Genomic DNA, 16,896 nt, shown 5'->3' on the forward strand with positions numbered 1-16,896 from the left:
CTGTTGATGAATCCATATGTATTTATGAACTAATTAGCTCTCCAAAATCTTCTGATCATACTATATACCGTATTCCTTTACTGTCTACAGAAGTCTATTAATGTCAAAATTGATTGGCACTTTTTAATTATCAGATGATTTGGCAACACATGGCCAAGTGGAAGTGAATGTGGCTTGTAACTAAAGGGTTGCTGGTTCACATACCCAGAGAGGTCAAGGGATGGGGTGTCCCTGAGCAAGGAATCCAGCCACCATTGCTCCCCATTCGCAGATAATGTAAGTGCTGCTCACTCAATGTGTGGACATTGTAGCAGTTCTACAAAGTCACTTTGATAAATCAAAGTCTTTATCAAAGACTTTGATTTGATAAAGGTTAGGGTAAGGGGCTAAAGCAGTGGTTCTCACACCTTTTATATCAAGTACCACCTGAAAAAATATTGAACTCTTAAACTAACACCCTGATCACTAACGTTAAAATACTGTGGTGTAAATAGGCCAAGTAAAGTCAGCTACAGGAAGCAGATTTATTCCCAATAAGATCATTTTCTCTCTCATCATCATCCTCTTCCTCACATACTTCACACACTGGTGTAGAGTAAGATGGAGCAAGAGAAAAGGTGACACTAATTATTATTATTTCATTTATTGTTATTATTTGTTATTTGTTTCATTTTCTAAACACCCCAAACAGTATTTCTACAATCAGTACTTTTCCTCCAAGTACAATTAAAGAAAGCTTATGTACCACTGGTGGTACACAGTACCACAGTTTGAGAACCGATACCTTTTCTGACTTAAACATTGACTTTGACAGGAACAGTAGCCCTCATGGGGACCAAAACCTGGTCCCCAAGGCAGAACTTCATTTCTGAAGGACTGGTAAACTAAGATTGCATTCGTGGTTAGGTTAAGATAAGGGTTATTGTTAAGTTATGGTTAAGGTTAAGCATGTGTTTATGCTGCTGAATGAATCAATGCGGGGTCCTAAGAAGAATAGCTGTGCAAACCTGGGCGTGTTGACCCATTTTATTATTTACCAGGATGGAGCCTCCCACTTTGAGCTGGGGCCAGGAAATTGTGGTTGCCTAGCAAGTTTCATATTCACGGTGCAAAGTTTTCAGACGTGTTGCTGCTGTTTCCCCCCCGTAAACTACAAACTCTCTGCAGCTGTTTTAAACACGCACATCTCCACGTCGACGTACAGGAGGCAACTTTGACGGGGCAAGATGTCCGTCGCGGGGTTTAAGAAGCAGTTTTACAAAGCGAGCCAGGTAAACGCGCTACTTTTCTGACGTTAGCTAGACGGGATAGCCTAGAAGCTAGCTGTAGTTACATTGACTGCGCTAGCTTCGAGATAGCTGGAAGACGTTATGAACTTGGCTAACACTTGTTTTCTTGGTTAAACACTGCAATGTGCAAGTGTGTTCGTGAGAACACAAATAGTTATGGTGGTTATTATATCTAATAATTGTCAACAGCTTAGTTTACTGTTAACCCCTGACAAGTATACAGAGGACTGGTACAGTAGTACTTTCAGTTGTTAATAACTATGTATTCCGCTATAATTGATTGGATTTTGACGCATGTTGGGTACGTGTCGTTAGCTTTGTTGTCAGACTTGTCGAAGCCAATTTACAAGATTGACGTTTAAATCGGCTAATGTTACTAATGCTGCAGAAGTGTGTGTGTGTGTGGCTGGCGTTTGTTTTCGACTTGCTATGTTGTGAAGTCGGCGTTGATTTCATGCCCTCTTTCCAAAGTGGTGTCCTTGTGTGTTATCTATAGAGTTTTCAAAACACTAAAAACACAGTTGCTCGTGTGTTCTGGTGACATTACTGCTCCAACCTGGCAACTCTAATCTCTTAGTAACAACTGTGATTTCAAGTGTTTAACTCAGGTGACGTGATCACCACCTCGTCTAGTTGCTATTTAAACATCTCTTTTTCAATGGTCTGACCCACAAAAAACTATATATCTACAATGTCAATAAGACGCAGATAGTATCTCTTTTTGTAAAACTCTAGTAAAGATTTAATCTTATTTTCAATTTTGAAATAAGATTATATTTCCCTAAAAATGTTGTGTTGAAGTGAGTTTTCGCTCAGTGGGTGTGTGCCTGATTGTGGGTAATGGAATCCTGTCTATGTGAGTACTCTGCCCAAACCAGCTTCCAGTTCCCATGTAAACCTCAAGAAGGATATAGTGATACATTGACTGTAAAGCAGAAATAACAAATTTTTGTGTGAGTGCACTGATATCTGGCATTTAGTAGGATCTTAAATCTTAATTCCTTATCAGAAAACTGATTATGGATGTAATACTGGGCAAATCCCACCATGAATACTTAACTCTAGTACAATAAATGTATGATTCATATGCTAAACACTTTGCCTTTCTTTAGCCAACCTCTGACCTACAAGTGTTGCACACTCTCATTGATGCCATGAAATAAATAAGGCAAGGTGGAGGGTGGATAATAAGTTGTCTAAGTTCAGTTACTTAACAGGGTTCTTGTCATACAAAAATACTGAAATGTATTAAATTTTGAATGGTCATAAAAAAAGTAATTTATTATCCACACAGTGTACCTTTTTTTAAAACCAATTATGTCTTTAAAGACATATGTCTTGGTTTGACAAGGCAAGCACCTCAGGTCCCAGCAATGTTTTTACCAAATCCAATGCTTGTTTCAAATCTGCTTATGAATCTGTATCCATTTAACACACTGCGTGCATAGTTATGGCTTTCAAAAAAGTTTCCATATACATTATGCAACCTAGTCTCTCTGAGACAGGCAAGTCTGGTAGGTGTGCTGAACAAAAACATTTGTTTCCAGTTATGAAACCAGATGTGGTGAAAAGGGTGTTTTTGTTTCCCAAATCTACACAACATCATATTGTTGAGAGAGATTTGTTCATTCTAATTAAAATGCGGTTGGACTGAATTCTATTCAAATAAATCAGTGTTTCAATTTTGTTCTACAAACCAGATACTATATTGATCAACCCATCTTGTCTGAGTTTTATTTGTTATGTATTTCTGACAGCTGCACCAAGTTTAACCAAAAGAGAAAGCATGTATAGGAAGTACTTACAGAACTAGTCTCTGTATAGCCTGCCAGCCACATGCACAGGACTTTAGTCTGTTAAAGTACAGTATATATGTGCCATGTGTTAGTAACAATAAGAATTTGTGAGTGAGAGTAAGATTAGTAAAAGTATCCATGAATGTGGGTGTAGTGATGGAAACTGCTGTGTGTGCGCTGGTCTGATGGAAAAGGGAAAGCCGTAGGCTCTATTTACAGCCTTAATTCCATGGACATGAATACATGGGACATTTCTTGGGCTTATGTTCCTTATTCCTTGACAAATAAAATTATGGAAAATGTTTCAACCAGCTGGGAATTTCTAATGACAATGATCAGATTGATTTGCCAGTAAAACACTGCACTGCAAAAGTGTCCTTGTGCGAGCCTCTGTTCCAGAAATTCATCTCCGTAGATGACCTTATTCTGTGGAGACCAGAAATGATAGAGAACATAATGCATAATCTGGCAGGATTTAAATTGACCCTGTACTCTGTTTGCTTTGTCATCACAGTTGATGAGTGAGAAGGTCGGTGGTGCAGAGGGAACCAAACTGGATGAAGACTTCAAGGACCTCGAAAGGGTGAATTATTTGCAAATGATTTATACGTTGACTAGCAATATCTTGTGTTAATATCACTTGAAGAAACACAAATGAATAGCTCAACACATTTTAATAGTGTCAATAGCATACAACTAGGTGTACACACTTGGGAATCATTGTCTCTCCTCTACCTGTATCACCAGAAAGCTGATACCACCAGCAAAGCAATGGTGGAAGTCATGAATAAAACATCAGAGTACATCCAGCCCAACCCTGCAATGAGAGCTAAGCTTACCATGCTCACCGGTATGTCCAAAATGCGTGGCCAGGAGAATAATCTGGGCTACCCCCAGCCTGAGGGCCTCCTTGGAGATTGCATGATTAAATATGGACAGGATTTGGGCGGTAACACCAATTTTGGTAAGTGTGTGTGTCAATAACAAAAAGGGACACACTGTGGTATAAATTAATGTAATGGTGTATGTTTTTAAAGTATGGGCCAGTTAAAACATAATATGATGGGGCGATGGGTTTTTGTTTGGTACAAAAAGAGTACATATACTCATTGTTTTTCATGTTTTCTTTTTCTTTACATAAATAATAATTACTGTTAACATGCCTCACAATGCCCTACCATCTCTGAAGTCAGTGATATTGTGTGTGCGTACTGTAGGTGGTGCTCTAATAGAGGTAGGGGAGGGCATGAGGAGGATGTCTGAGGTCAAGAACTCTCTGGATATTGACGTGAAGCAGAACTTTATTGACCCACTGCAGTCTGTCGCTGAGAGGGACATCAAAGACATTCAGGTAAAATCAAAGATGTGGTATATGTGTGTTTTACAAACACTAGAAGTGAAAACTCTTTAATACTGTACACTTAAGTAAAGCTCATCCACCTCTCATTCTTTACTCTTCGGTTCCCCTCAGCATCACCTGAAGAAGCTTGAGAGCCGCCGTCTGGACTATGACTATAAAAAGAAGCGTCAAGGTAAAATCCCAGAGGAAGAGATCCGAGTGGCCCTGGAGAAATTCCATGAGTCTAAAGAAATGGCTGAGGGCTCCATGCATAACCTGCTGGAAACAGATGTGAGTAGCCTGTAGTCAAAACCCAATTAACCTCGCTTTGCAGATGTCCCACACTTTTATGATGCACTACAGTCTTAAAAAACCTTCTATGAGTTAGGTTTAAGAACTTATACAAACTTAAAGATTAACTAAAACATTCAAATGGTGATTTAACAATTGCATATAAGCTGACTTTGTAATAATACAAGGTAGAAAATACACTTACAACAGTATTATTCATGCATGTTGAACCTTGTACACCAGTGTTTGTAATAACTGTGATATTTAGTAAGAGTAAAGGAGTAATAAAACACACTCAGAAATGTTGATATTTACGACTGAACAGTGATTGTGGCGTGAGCAGAACCCCACAATAATCAATGAGGGTGAGCTGACCAGGAAACAGATGTTGCGTATTTGTTTTCGAACCATCACTTGTACAAGCCAAGTTGATTCTCAGTCATGACTTCAGCCACAGTTTTTTGCGTTTCTCAGCACAAAACATCGCGAGCACACAACAGCTATTAACTGACGACTCAGAGAGTCCGCCTCCATGTCTACTCTGTTTATATTCTGAAGTCACGTTAAATCACGTGAGTTTCTGTGGGGTCCTAAATCCTTGGAATCTCCTCTCTGAAAGTGTTTGATTAACCGCCAAGTTTGTGGTTCTGCGTGTTGACTGGATCGTGTAGTCTGTGCTTTCTCAGGATTAAAACATTGAAAACAAAGTTTGTTGTGTCTGTGGTCTCCCACATATTTTTTTTAAATCAAGTGAGATTTTAAAATCCTCCAGTGTGGGGCAGGCATTATGTTGCAAAGTTACTTGTGCAATAATAATATAATTGTGAATAATTTTATTTATAATATAAGTACCAAAGATGTCTTAACAACTCAGGAGTGGTAACACTTTTCATCCCTTCTTATTCCTTCTCCGACTCATTTCTTGGACCATTGTCTCGGGCCTCAGCTGCGCCACTATCTCGCTCACTGATATCACTTACGACAGAGGAGAATAGTTTGAGGACGTACACTGTGTCGGGTGACAAACCTTGTTTTTTCCACAGTGACTTGCAGTCTTGTGAGCCAGCTAAACCCGTTCTGTGAGGTGTTTGCATGTCTTAATGAGGTGTTTCAGAGCATCCCGCGTGATGTTATTTTTTTAAACAATAATGACACTGTAAGTAGGAAGTAGGAATGGCAAGTGGCAGAAATAGAAGTGGAATGTACTCAACCAGGTGATGTGAATTTACTAGTGATGTGAATCAAGACCTGTTCTGGGGTTTGGTCTCATGCTAAAATCATTTTTATGTCCATGTAGGTGGAGCAGGTGAGTCAGCTGTCCTCCTTTGTGGAGTCTCTGCTGCAGTACCACAGAGAAGCTGTGCAGGTCCTTGATGATCTTTCTGATGGACTGAAAAAAAGGTCAGCACAATGTCTATTTTTAAAAATGACATACCTTTTGATATGTTGAGGCTGTGTCCTTTGGCTCGTGACGTGGTATGATTCAGCCATTTAGTCATACATACCTATCTGATTACCAGCAGCAGTGACGGATGCTCAGCTTAAATCACTTATTTTTCTTTAAACATTGTGATTGTTTTATTGGGGGGAAATGTATATATATTGTAATATTTTTTTGGACTACTATTTAAGAAAAAAAAAATGTTTCTCTTAGCTTGATAAACGATAACAGACAAAAGTAGAAGTTGCCAGTTAGCTTCAAAAATATAGGAAGTTGTGTTAATCTGCAATCCAGGGCTTTAAAAATAAATGATTCAGTTTCATTTTTTAGTTGTAGATGTTATTTACCACTGTCCAATTCATGTTCCTCCAGTAAAGACAGTAAATATCAATTTCTAATTTTGAAATGACAAAATATTTAATGTTAACTTTGGTATTTCCCACAGGAAGCTGGATTGATATATCTTTGTTTGACCTTATAGGATCTATATTGCTGCATCTCTTTATTGAGAGCTCACAGAGGTAATGGTTTCTTTCTTTCTTTCTTTCTTTCTTTCTTTCGTATTCAGGGTGACTGAGGCTCAAAACTGTCCAAGACAAGAATACACACCCAAACCTAGACCACAATTTGACTTTGCGGAGTTGGATCAGTCCAATGGAGGATACTCACCTTCTGCAACCAGTCCTCCAGCTTATTCACCCGGTAAATTTACCTCTGAATATTTTGTCAGTGCAGTGTGCTTGTGTGTTTATGGCCTATACCCAAGTAGGAATATTGGCAAAGTCAATATGCTCAAGACTGATGTGTGTTTCCTTTGTGACGTTAACCAGCCCCTGCACATTATCAAGGTCCTTCTTTCCAAAGGAACTCCGTCAAGAGCAGGCCACGTGAGTGGATAGATGAAGCTGTCACTTACACAAAGAACCTACTCCGTTTCTCTGCTGTCACTCACTCTTGTTGTACATCTTTGCGGCAGAGAGCTGCATTTATGTCTGTGTCAACTTTTCACTAACATTGTTGAGAGGTGTTTGTTGAGTCCAGTGTGTCCTGTCTGTCAGGATCCCAGAGCGAGGTGGGGCTTGTCAGTGTGAGGAGTACTGTCATATCAAGGCTGCAGACACATACAAACCTTAAACCGGGCACCCTGGTGCTGAATTGTATGTATCTGACAACCTGACAACCTTTTCCTTGAAACTTCTGAACCTTGAGAAAAATCGCCACATGGCTTATTTTATTTTGTCAGCATATCCAGTTGATAAGATAAAATGCAAATTTGATCTTGAGCTTCAGAAGGATTCTCTTTACCTCTCTTAATGACTAACTTGTTTTATTAACTTACATTTTATGGTCTATTCCAGAGTCTTACTGGGAAACGCATTGGAAAATCACTGGTGTTCATGATCTCGTCTTTGAAGGAAAACTGCTCATTTCAAAGAATTTATTTTTTTGCTTTCTCCTTACACGTCTACACTGTTTTTCTTTTTGTAGCTGAGCCATGCTGTAAAGCCCTTTATGACTTTGAGCCGGAGAACGAGAGCGAGCTGGGCTTCCGCGAGGGTGACATCATCACACTAATCAGCAAAATCGATGAGAACTGGTTTGAGGGAACCATTCGTGGAAAATCAGGATTCTTCCCCAACAACTATGTGGAAGTAGTGGTGCCTCTACCCTACTGAATGCAGCAAGGCAAGAGGGAGACAACCGATCATGGAAAGGGGGGAATTATAGATTGTTGACTTTATTGAACCAAAAACATGTTTATTGAAATTTAAGGGCAAACATCTCAAGACAGGGGCCTAATATTTGTATCCAGGTTATTTGCCTTTTGTCCATTCTCATAAGTAAAATGGATTTGTAAGAATGGAAGTAGGTTCAACAAGAAAAATGAGAAGTGTCTAATGTCAGAGTGCATTTACCACATCCTGAGACTTTATATCCATTCTTTATGCACCTGTGCACTTTTTGTACATTACAATCCCATCACCAGGACTGAGGATGAAAGATTATGATAAAATGACATCTGCGATATTGTGTCCATTAGTATCCACAAACACTAAGAAGTGCAACTACTTTATTGCGATATTCCTGTTTTATTTTTACAATGTGATTATTTTTTTTTTCTATGTATTTCTCATATTGGTACTACACACATGCAGGTATATGCATGCCTTTTGTTTTTTTTACGCACTGTTGTCTACACTCCCATTTGTCACCTCAGTGCCTTGAGACTACAGTACTTTTGTTATGGGCTCAACATGGAGGATAGGCTGCTTTCTGTTGATGTCTGAAACTATCCTCCACTGCCATCTGGTGGTCACTTTGATTGGGAGGTCTGTGAGCATCAAAAAGTAAAGTATAGATTTTGATGGCAGTGAATGGAGATGAAAGTGATGGCCAAATGAAGAAATGATTTGTTTTTGGTGATTAACTGGACACTGATGGGGGAAACTGAGTGTCCATTATATGAAGGGAAAGAAAAAGCATGTCTAGATAAAACTGATAGACTGCTGTTTGTCACACAGTGGTTTTGAGTAGATTTTTCTTCTAAAGGACTGTAGGGGGCCCATGAATACACACATTTTTTTAAGTACATTCTAATCATTGCTGACTTAGTGAGTCAATGTGCCTCAGGTCTTTTTCAGTTTACACCACCTTCTTTTCTCCGCAAACCAAAGAGAAGTTGCACACAGTTTGCAGCTATTTTTTGACAGCAAGAGTACACGTTTATACACAATTAATGGTTCAGTGCATTATTTTCCCCTTTTATCTAATACGCAGAAACAGACATTTGTTTTCATCACAGGGGCAGCTTAGTAATGCTACGTGATTTTTTTTTTTTTTCCCCCACACCCTAAGTGATTTACATTACGCTGAAGCCATTGTTGTACATTCCTTAAGTCCCTCTGTTTTCTCAGGCTCTAGAGATGCTGCTGGCAGTGTCACTTGACAGTGTTTTGTGGACTCTCGATTCAACCGTTTGTCAATGAATTTGCAATCTGTGATGTACGTTCTCCCTCTGTGCTGGGGTAAGCTTGGCTTTGGTATTCTGATGTATACTTTAGTTTGTAGCATAGGAATTATGTATTGGATGTTTTTGTACCTGCCTCATTCCTCGGCTGCAACTGACAGATGCTCACTCCTAACTATTGTGTTGAGGTTTTACTAATAATTCGTTTGGTCTTGGTACAATGGCTGGTTTTCAGTCTCACTTAAGCCCATTACAAGCATGAATATGAACTGTGAGGGTTTGTGCTTTTCACTAAATTGCCAACTTTCTCCTCTTGTCATGATCCCCTTGTTAGACCACCCCCACCCCACTCATTTCTCCCATTTCTATTTAAACTGCTAGTGGAACAGACAGGCCTTTTTCACAAGGGAAGGGCACACAGTGCTGGATTATGCCCTTCCTCCCCCACTCCTCTTTATTCACCACCTGCCCTCATACCCCTGCCCCCTTTCTCATTATCTGCCCCATCCTAGTCCCATGGTGCCTCCGGACCTCAGTCTCCAGGTCCATCCCCGGTATAATCTCTTTATCATAGTTTGTGCCTCCTAATGTTATATTAGCATGTCTTCTGTGTTATTCATGTTTCATGTCGGGCCATAGTGTTTGGCTGTGCCTGTGGTTCAGGTGTGGGTTCTCATTTCTCATTATTCGTAATTAAAAGCCTGGAGTTGGAGAGGGGAAAGGAGGGTCAGGGGCTCAGGTTGAGCTATTATGCAGCTTGTGATGATTAATGTTGTGGACAAAAAAGAGCTAAGATCAATTTTTATGTCCTCTGACTTCCACAGTTTAAATAGTCGTCTGACGACTGCAGCTGACATTTATCACAGCCCTACTATCTGAGATGGTTCGATTCACAGCCGTACCCAGATGTGGCCCAACATTGAACCAATATATAATAAATTAAGTATTATTGGCCTTTATATGTGTTATGCACAATCTTAGTGGTATTGTCCGTTTAAAAAAATGTATCCACTTTGCATGTGTCTTCATTTACAGCTTCTGTGTGTCGGGCAGTGGATGCCTTTCGTAACTGTGACCATGGGGAGAATTAAAGTCAGATTATCCTGGATTATCTATAGGATGTATGTTCTACCTTTATATTAAATGTAATCTTACTTGTTTGTTTTACAAAGGGGAATGGATGCTGGTAAAAAAAAATAAAAAATGCATGTACAGTCATTTGGTTCTGTTGTCTGTACAAAAAAAACTACAGCCACTGAATTGGCCTTTTTTAATTTCAAATAATTAAATTATATTATTGATTGAAAATATCTAAGGCGTGTGACTGTAATTTGTTTTTACTTGCTTGCTGCCAACCTGCTTTTTCTTTAAATTCATCTGCCTGCACAGTATTGCTAATTTTTGTCCAATGAACACCCACAGTCTGAACATATATCGCCGAACCAGAACCACTCAATTGTTAATCTGCACCACCACCCGCCTGCATGACCCCCCCACCCCACACACACACACACACACACACACAGCAGGCTACACCACCAGCCAGCTGTTGAAATAGTGGCACAGCGCTGTATCTCATCGAGGAAGGCGTGTCACTCCCAGAATTACTCGGATCCCCTTTGTCCTCGGTGTCCAGCCAGCGACACTCATGGCGGCTGCACCCGTCAGACAGCGGTCCGGGCCGGGGGGACCCCGGGCGCAGCTTCCTCCCTGCTACTACGAGGGGTTCCTGGAGAAGAGAGGACCGAAAGAAAAGGTGTGTTGTGCCGGTGCAGATCCAGTGCCATGTTGTCTCAGTGCATGCTGTCTGTGTATATGGGTGTCTATGCGTTGGACACCGGCTGGTTCCCCCCTCATCCCCACTGAGCTGTCAACTTCCTTATTGTGACAGAATGGGCGAGGCTGCTGCTGCTGGGGATATTTTTCCACATAGCGGATCTCATGTTTGATTTTTGTGCTTTCAGTTCAGTTTCCTGTGGCTTAGAATCGAGCAGTTTCTGAACAAATCACGACGCGTGCGTCTAGGAAACCGGGTGTTGCTGTCAAAACGTTGCTTCAACTTGCATTTTGAATAATATCGCATGAATAATCAAAACAGCCTTTTTCTTAAAGGAGATATTTTTTATGGTTGCAGACACTGTGCCCACCCCATCTCCACTTACAAAAAAGAGGAAATAATCTTCTGCATTATGAATGTGTTCCATATTTGATTGTACTCCTTGCCCCCCAAAACGCATGGAAAACTGCCCAATTAGCCATAGTAAATATTAACTCTTCATAACTGCAGGAAGTCTAAGTTACCATTAACCATTTTTGTATGCAAGTACTGGGTGAGTGTTCCTATATTTGTCTATATATATTAGGGGTTGGAATCACAGGGTGCCTCATGGTAAGATATGCGATGCACGGTCCACAGTACCAATAATATCACGATACAACGATTCCGTGATAATCAATATATTGCAAGACAAGCATATAACCATATACTGTTTGTTGAGCACTTTTGAAGCGGGAGCTTACTACACCATACACAAATAAGGAAGAAGAAAAATTACATACAGTACATGCTAGGGAAGCAGAGGGGTGAGCTGAGGATCTGCAGTCTCATCATTCGATGTCACTAGTTCTTATACACTACAACACCTTAATGAGTCCAAATAGCCAGGCCTTGAATGAGAACTTCACCATCAGTTTTTTTGTTTTTGTTTTGTTTTTTACTTTGTGCTACTGTGATAAATGAGGTCATTCAGCTTGCTTAACTCTGCAAATACATTTTTATAGTGTTTTTAATGACTAAACCTTCAATGTTACTCTTAATTTCTTTTTCCTCTGACTCAACTGTATTTTACATATAGAAATGATATTATCAAAAGGGCTATGGTGGCCCCCACTGGGGCCCGGGGCCCCCCTGTTTGGGACCTGCTGAATTAGAAGCTGTGTCCTTTTGTTTAATTAACACAGTATGTTACACACAGTAGGACTGCTACAACATCATCAGTCGCAGTTCAATTCTGACCTCGTGAATTGTCCACATGTTATTCTCCAAATTGCCGGTCCAATGTAGCAAACGCACAGTGGCAATATTATTTGTTATAAAAAAGGGTGTGATTTCTCTTCCATGTAACATAATAATGTATGGGACACATGGGTAAGCCCCCTTCCCAATTAGGCTCATTGAAATGTAATATGAGCTTGCATGGCTCAGGTGCAGGATGTGTCGCTGATCCATGGTCGCAGATTGACCACAGCTGAGGCCCTCTCTATCTTTCTCATGGGACAGGAAATGGGAGAGCAATAAAAATGGAAATATCCATTACACAGATGTGGGAGAGAGCAATGGATTTATTGTCACTGCTTTCTTTCCCTTTTTTTCCCTCCCTATTTCCCTGTGTCAGGCGTCCCGGCGACTCTGGACCTGCCTGTGTGGGAATTCCTTGTATTTCTTCAATACTGCAAAGGACAGTCATGTAAGTGTGGACAAGTCGTATACATTTAGTTTACTGTGCATCACACTGTTCTGACACTAACATGTATGTGTGCGCATTATACAGTATGCGGAGAAGTTGGACCTCAGTGGATTTGTCTCCCTGAAGGACGATTGCAGCCGAGACAGAAACCTGGAGGCAGCCAGACTCATTCTGCGCATGAAGGATGGGGAAACTAAACTTACAGTAATTCTGTTTTATTATTTAGCTACAGATAATCTACCATACCCTTTGAAATCAGAGTTCATCTAACATTTACAAAGGGCCATTCTGACAGGTCACAGTAGGGAAATCACAGCTGTAAGTAATCAAATGAATGATGGCTGAGTTCCATTTAGCTTCCTCAGTTTCCGAATGCATGCTGATCCACTGTCATACTTTCCCGACTTGCATAAGCTGAACAAAGCCATTGTTAATGTGATCAGTAACCCCTGTGCTTTTTCTGCTAAAACTGTGAAAACGGCTGCTGTGAAAACGGCCCATTGTCCTTCAATGCTAAAATAAAATAGATTAAAATCACAATGAATAAAGAAAAAGAAGAAAAAATGCAGCAGCAGGTCCTTTTAGCCTCATATTAAGTGACCAATTTCAAATATGTTGTCAGTTTTTTTATTTATCTGTCTATTCATTTAGTCATTTTTTCTGCAATAATCAATAAAACAAACATTGTGCTATACCTTCCAACATGTGAGTGGATATAGAGACAATCCCAAAAAGATGGGTATGACCACCATTCATACTACATAGAATAGAATAGAATAGATTTATTGTCAGAAAAATTGCATAAAGAATGACCCTCCATTAAACCAGACACAGTATAAGGTGGTCAAAAATATAAAATCTTTCTAAACGGAACTAGTTTTAATCCTACAACTACTTAAAGGAGTGGTGTGTATAATGTGGCGACATCTATTGGTGAAGCTGCATGTTGCAGTTGAATATTCCAACATCACCTTTTCCCTCCAAGTGTGTTGGAGAACTTATGTAGCCTTCAGTGATTATGAAAACTCCAAAGATGTTTGGTTTTGTCCATTGTGGGTACATGGTGGTCTAAACAGGGGGCCTCCGAAGAGCTGACCCAGCTCCTGATATAAATATAAAAGGCTCATTCTACGGTAATGAAAAATCAAACTTCATACAATACTCTTCCAGAAAAGTATTATTTTAATTTCAATATCTGCCAAATGAAAATAATTCCACCTACATTTTACACACTGGACCTTTTAAAAGACTTTCTTCTCATCGTCTCATTAGCTTCGTGATCTGAAAAATTGTCATTGTGTTTTTTTTCCAGGCACCTAACTTAGAATCAAGGGAGCTGTGGAAAGGTTTCCTTTACTCTGTCATTGATGTAAGTATTCCTCTTTCATGCAACGTTTCACAGCATCTTTGTCTTGGTGTAGTTTAATAAGAAACTCCACCTCTTCCACCCCAATCCCAGCTCAACGTGCCGTCCTGTCTCACGTTGCTGCCGGGACAACTGCAGATGCTGAAGGAGGTGGTGGACAAAGAAAGATCCAGGCGGAGAATTCGCACTCCCACGCGCGCTCCTCCTTCACCGCTCTCCGTGCCTTTAGTAGGAGAGATCCCACCGTGAGTTCTCCTCAGTGTTCATAACAGGGAGTGTGGCTGTGTTACTGTGTGTGCAGACCTTTTCCTCTGTGTGTGTGTGTGTGTGTGTGTGTGTGCACGTGTGCAGGTGCTTTCGACCTGTGTCCCGAACAGAAGCTGAAGTTCTCCTTGAGAGACATCCAGACTGTGGCAACATGTTGCTCCGTCCAGGCAGAGATGGATGTTCACTAGCTGTTACCACACGCCAAGACCTGAATGGGTAAAACAGCTGCCCAACATCTGGACACCACAGCTGCAAATACACTACACCGTCTTCACTTTCTGTGTCTTTTTTTTTTTTTATTTATAGGTCAGTGTTCAGACATTACCGCGTGACGCAGAGGGACCAAGGCGGTTATGTCATTGATGTAGAAAATCCTGTAAGTCTGTTATAACTGATATTTTTTTACTTACTCATTGATTTATGTTACATCCAAGTGGCAGGTGTGATATGATTGAAGAAACAGTTTTTAATGTGGATTGTTACATGCAGAAAGGCCTTTAGTTTTTATTTCATTTTGACTTTTTGTTTTTAAAATGATTTCCTTTTACTTGGCTTTTAGAGCAGGTTTGCTAGTTTTTTTATTAGTTTTAGTTTTTTGTAATATGGAATATTTGCCAGGTGCAAGATTCAAAAAGGTCATAATAAGTATTGTGTCATAACTCCTTATATTATAAAAAAATAAATATACTTCATATGAACGCAAAAGGCGTATGTATGAAATTAATTTACAAAGATGAAAACTAAGCACATTTTCGTTTTAGTTGGCATATAACACAACAGGTTTCATCTTCCAGATTCCCTGTGCTACACTTCATGAAGTCATTGATGCCCTGGTAGAGAAGACAGCAGGGACTTTACAACCTTTCCTACTGGAGGAGCCGTATGAGGAGAACATCAGTAAGACACACATTTCATCGTCTAACCTTTTCACATTTAATCTAAGAGTCCAACCATACTTTGTTTTTTTTTATAATGCCATCAGCATACGTTTCTGCCAATGATGAAAATGGAGAAAGGATTCTCCACACTGCCCCGCTAAGCCCCCTCCCAAAGGCTCCTGCCCTGCCACCAAAACAAGGTTAGTCTCTTTGACATCAAACGCAAACAAACAGTCACAGACAGATAACTACAATAATCACTGCTTTTCATTCTGCTGCAGATCGTTGGTCCAGTAGTCCCCTGTCCAGGTCCCCCGCCCCGGACCGCCGTATTTTGACCTCACCAGTGCCAGCCTCACCCACAAACCCAATGAGACGGCTCATTCTCTCCCCTTCACCTCTTGCACACAGTGAGTAGATAATAGGAATGGGACTTTTTAGTGCACATTTTACATAAAGTGAAAAAAACAAGAACCCTTTATGAGATCATAATAACCCACTGGATCCTGGAATGACTGCAAAGACGCAGGCTCTTCCTTGTAGCGCGTAATAATAAGTCACCAGGTCTCATGTTAGCAAACTAGGCAGCATTTTCAGGTCGCTCCTGCATAATAATAAAATTTTCCCCATTCACAATTGTTAATTCACCACAAACACATTAAAGCGAGTGCTGTTTATCACACTGTGCTGAGCCCTAGTCGATGACATCTGCTGTTGCTTCAACTCATAGTGTATCTTGTGTCTGCCCACAGCGCTTAATGAGGAACTAAAAATGAAGCTGGAGAAGAGACGAGCCAGTCAGGAGTGACTTAAAAGCCACAACTTCTCTGCACGGCGTACTCAATCTTCAGTGCCAAACCCGTTCTCACCGCAGCTATGTACTCATCCTGTGCCTTCTAGGTGGAAGACGAGGGACTACAAATGCCACCACTTCCGGTTAGCGCTTTCTCCACGTGCGTACAACTGTTTACAAAACTGCCACCGAGCAAATAGTCGCACAACACAAGAACTCTGAGTCAACATGGCTGGCAGCTAAAACCTATCTGAGAAAAAAACACTGACACACACTGGACCTGAGCCTGTGTCTGTGTCTAAAGCTGAGGAAGTTACTGCTGCAGCCCAGACTATTTAATCCTCTGTGAAAAGTAAAATGAACCAGGCACAATCGGGTTTCAGCACAGAGATTCTCCTCCTTCACCTCATCACGTTAAGAAAAAAAACAAAACCGAACAAAAAAAAAACATCTCAAAACAGTTGAGCCTGCCAGCAAAATGAAACTTGCACAATCTGCCTGCTGCTCTGAGCATTCTGTGTGATAATGTTGTTGATTCACCAGTGAGACTTTAACTGTACTTTAAGTGTTTTCTTATTCTCTGCTACTGTGTACGTGCTACTGTATGGTGCTACGACTCAATGGTGCTCACACCTGTTTGGAGACTCTCCATTGTTCCCCTTCAAGAAAATCAATCGACTGTATGTGAGGGTGCCCTCTAGTGGAATGGAGCCTCACTATCAGCACACCAAACCAGACAAAGGCTTTTGGTTTTCTCACAGTATTAAACCCTACCTCTAAACATGCAGCTTCACTCACAATATGATTATTTATTATAAATCTGAGGGTCATTCAACAGCTCGTATTTCTATATGGGAAACATTTTTTTTCCCCCTCACATTTCTGTACTAAACAGATCAAGTGACTCACGTCTCCTTACAGTGAACTTGTACATGTATGTTTGTACAGTATGTGATGATGTGTCTTCTTTTCCACTATTCAAGAGTAGTGTTTGTTAGATT

At 40.4% G+C, this 16,896-nt stretch overlaps 2 protein-coding genes across 3 annotated transcripts; both read left to right on the forward strand.

Moving 5' to 3' along the window:
• Positions 1-1,079: 1,079 nt before the first annotated feature.
• LOC131466879 (endophilin-A2-like) lies at positions 1,080-10,342 on the forward strand. Of its 2 annotated transcripts, XM_058640454.1 has the most exons (9): positions 1,080-1,271; positions 3,600-3,668; positions 3,833-4,049; positions 4,303-4,436; positions 4,557-4,715; positions 6,013-6,116; positions 6,725-6,858; positions 6,987-7,043; positions 7,645-10,342. In XM_058640454.1, exons 1-9 carry the CDS (start codon positions 1,227-1,229, stop codon positions 7,830-7,832), a joined length of 1,107 nt encoding a protein of 368 aa, XP_058496437.1. In that variant the 5' UTR covers positions 1,080-1,226; the 3' UTR covers positions 7,833-10,342. The 2 variants fall into 2 exon arrangements, with proteins under 2 accessions (XP_058496437.1, XP_058496447.1); XM_058640464.1 differs by lacking the exon at positions 6,987-7,043 and having other exon boundaries at positions 1,082-1,271.
• A 294-nt stretch (positions 10,343-10,636) lies between these two features.
• Positions 10,637-16,772, forward strand: stap2a (signal transducing adaptor family member 2a). The gene is made up of 11 exons (XM_058648388.1): positions 10,637-10,880; positions 12,520-12,591; positions 12,676-12,795; positions 13,904-13,960; positions 14,051-14,202; positions 14,309-14,440; positions 14,531-14,600; positions 15,019-15,121; positions 15,207-15,302; positions 15,384-15,512; positions 15,855-16,772. Exons 1-11 carry the CDS (start codon positions 10,773-10,775, stop codon positions 15,908-15,910), a joined length of 1,095 nt encoding a protein of 364 aa, XP_058504371.1. The 5' UTR covers positions 10,637-10,772; the 3' UTR covers positions 15,911-16,772.
• Positions 16,773-16,896: the final 124 nt, after the last annotated feature.

This window comes from Solea solea, chromosome 1, assembly GCF_958295425.1.
Source record: "Solea solea chromosome 1, fSolSol10.1, whole genome shotgun sequence".
Classification (NCBI taxonomy): Eukaryota; Metazoa; Chordata; class Actinopteri; order Pleuronectiformes; family Soleidae; genus Solea; species Solea solea.

What these genes read in the sequence shown, in the direction of transcription:
- LOC131466879 (XM_058640454.1), top strand. Translation starts at nt 1,227, where the DNA reads ATGTCCGTCGCGGGGTTTAAGAAGCAGTTTTACAAAGCGAGCCAG. An exon ending in AGTTTTACAAAGCGAGCCAG is followed by an intron (nt 1,272 to 3,599) that starts GTAAACGCGCTA and finishes TTGTCATCACAG; the next exon opens with TTGATGAGTGAGAAGGTCGG. An exon ending in GGGACATCAAAGACATTCAG is followed by an intron (nt 4,437 to 4,556) that starts GTAAAATCAAAG and finishes GGTTCCCCTCAG; the next exon opens with CATCACCTGAAGAAGCTTGA.
- stap2a (XM_058648388.1), top strand. Translation starts at nt 10,773, where the DNA reads ATGGCGGCTGCACCCGTCAGACAGCGGTCCGGGCCGGGGGGACCCCGG. An exon ending in AGAGAGGACCGAAAGAAAAG is followed by an intron (nt 10,881 to 12,519) that starts GTGTGTTGTGCC and finishes TCCCTGTGTCAG; the next exon opens with GCGTCCCGGCGACTCTGGAC. An exon ending in TGCCCTGCCACCAAAACAAG is followed by an intron (nt 15,303 to 15,383) that starts GTTAGTCTCTTT and finishes ATTCTGCTGCAG; the next exon opens with ATCGTTGGTCCAGTAGTCCC.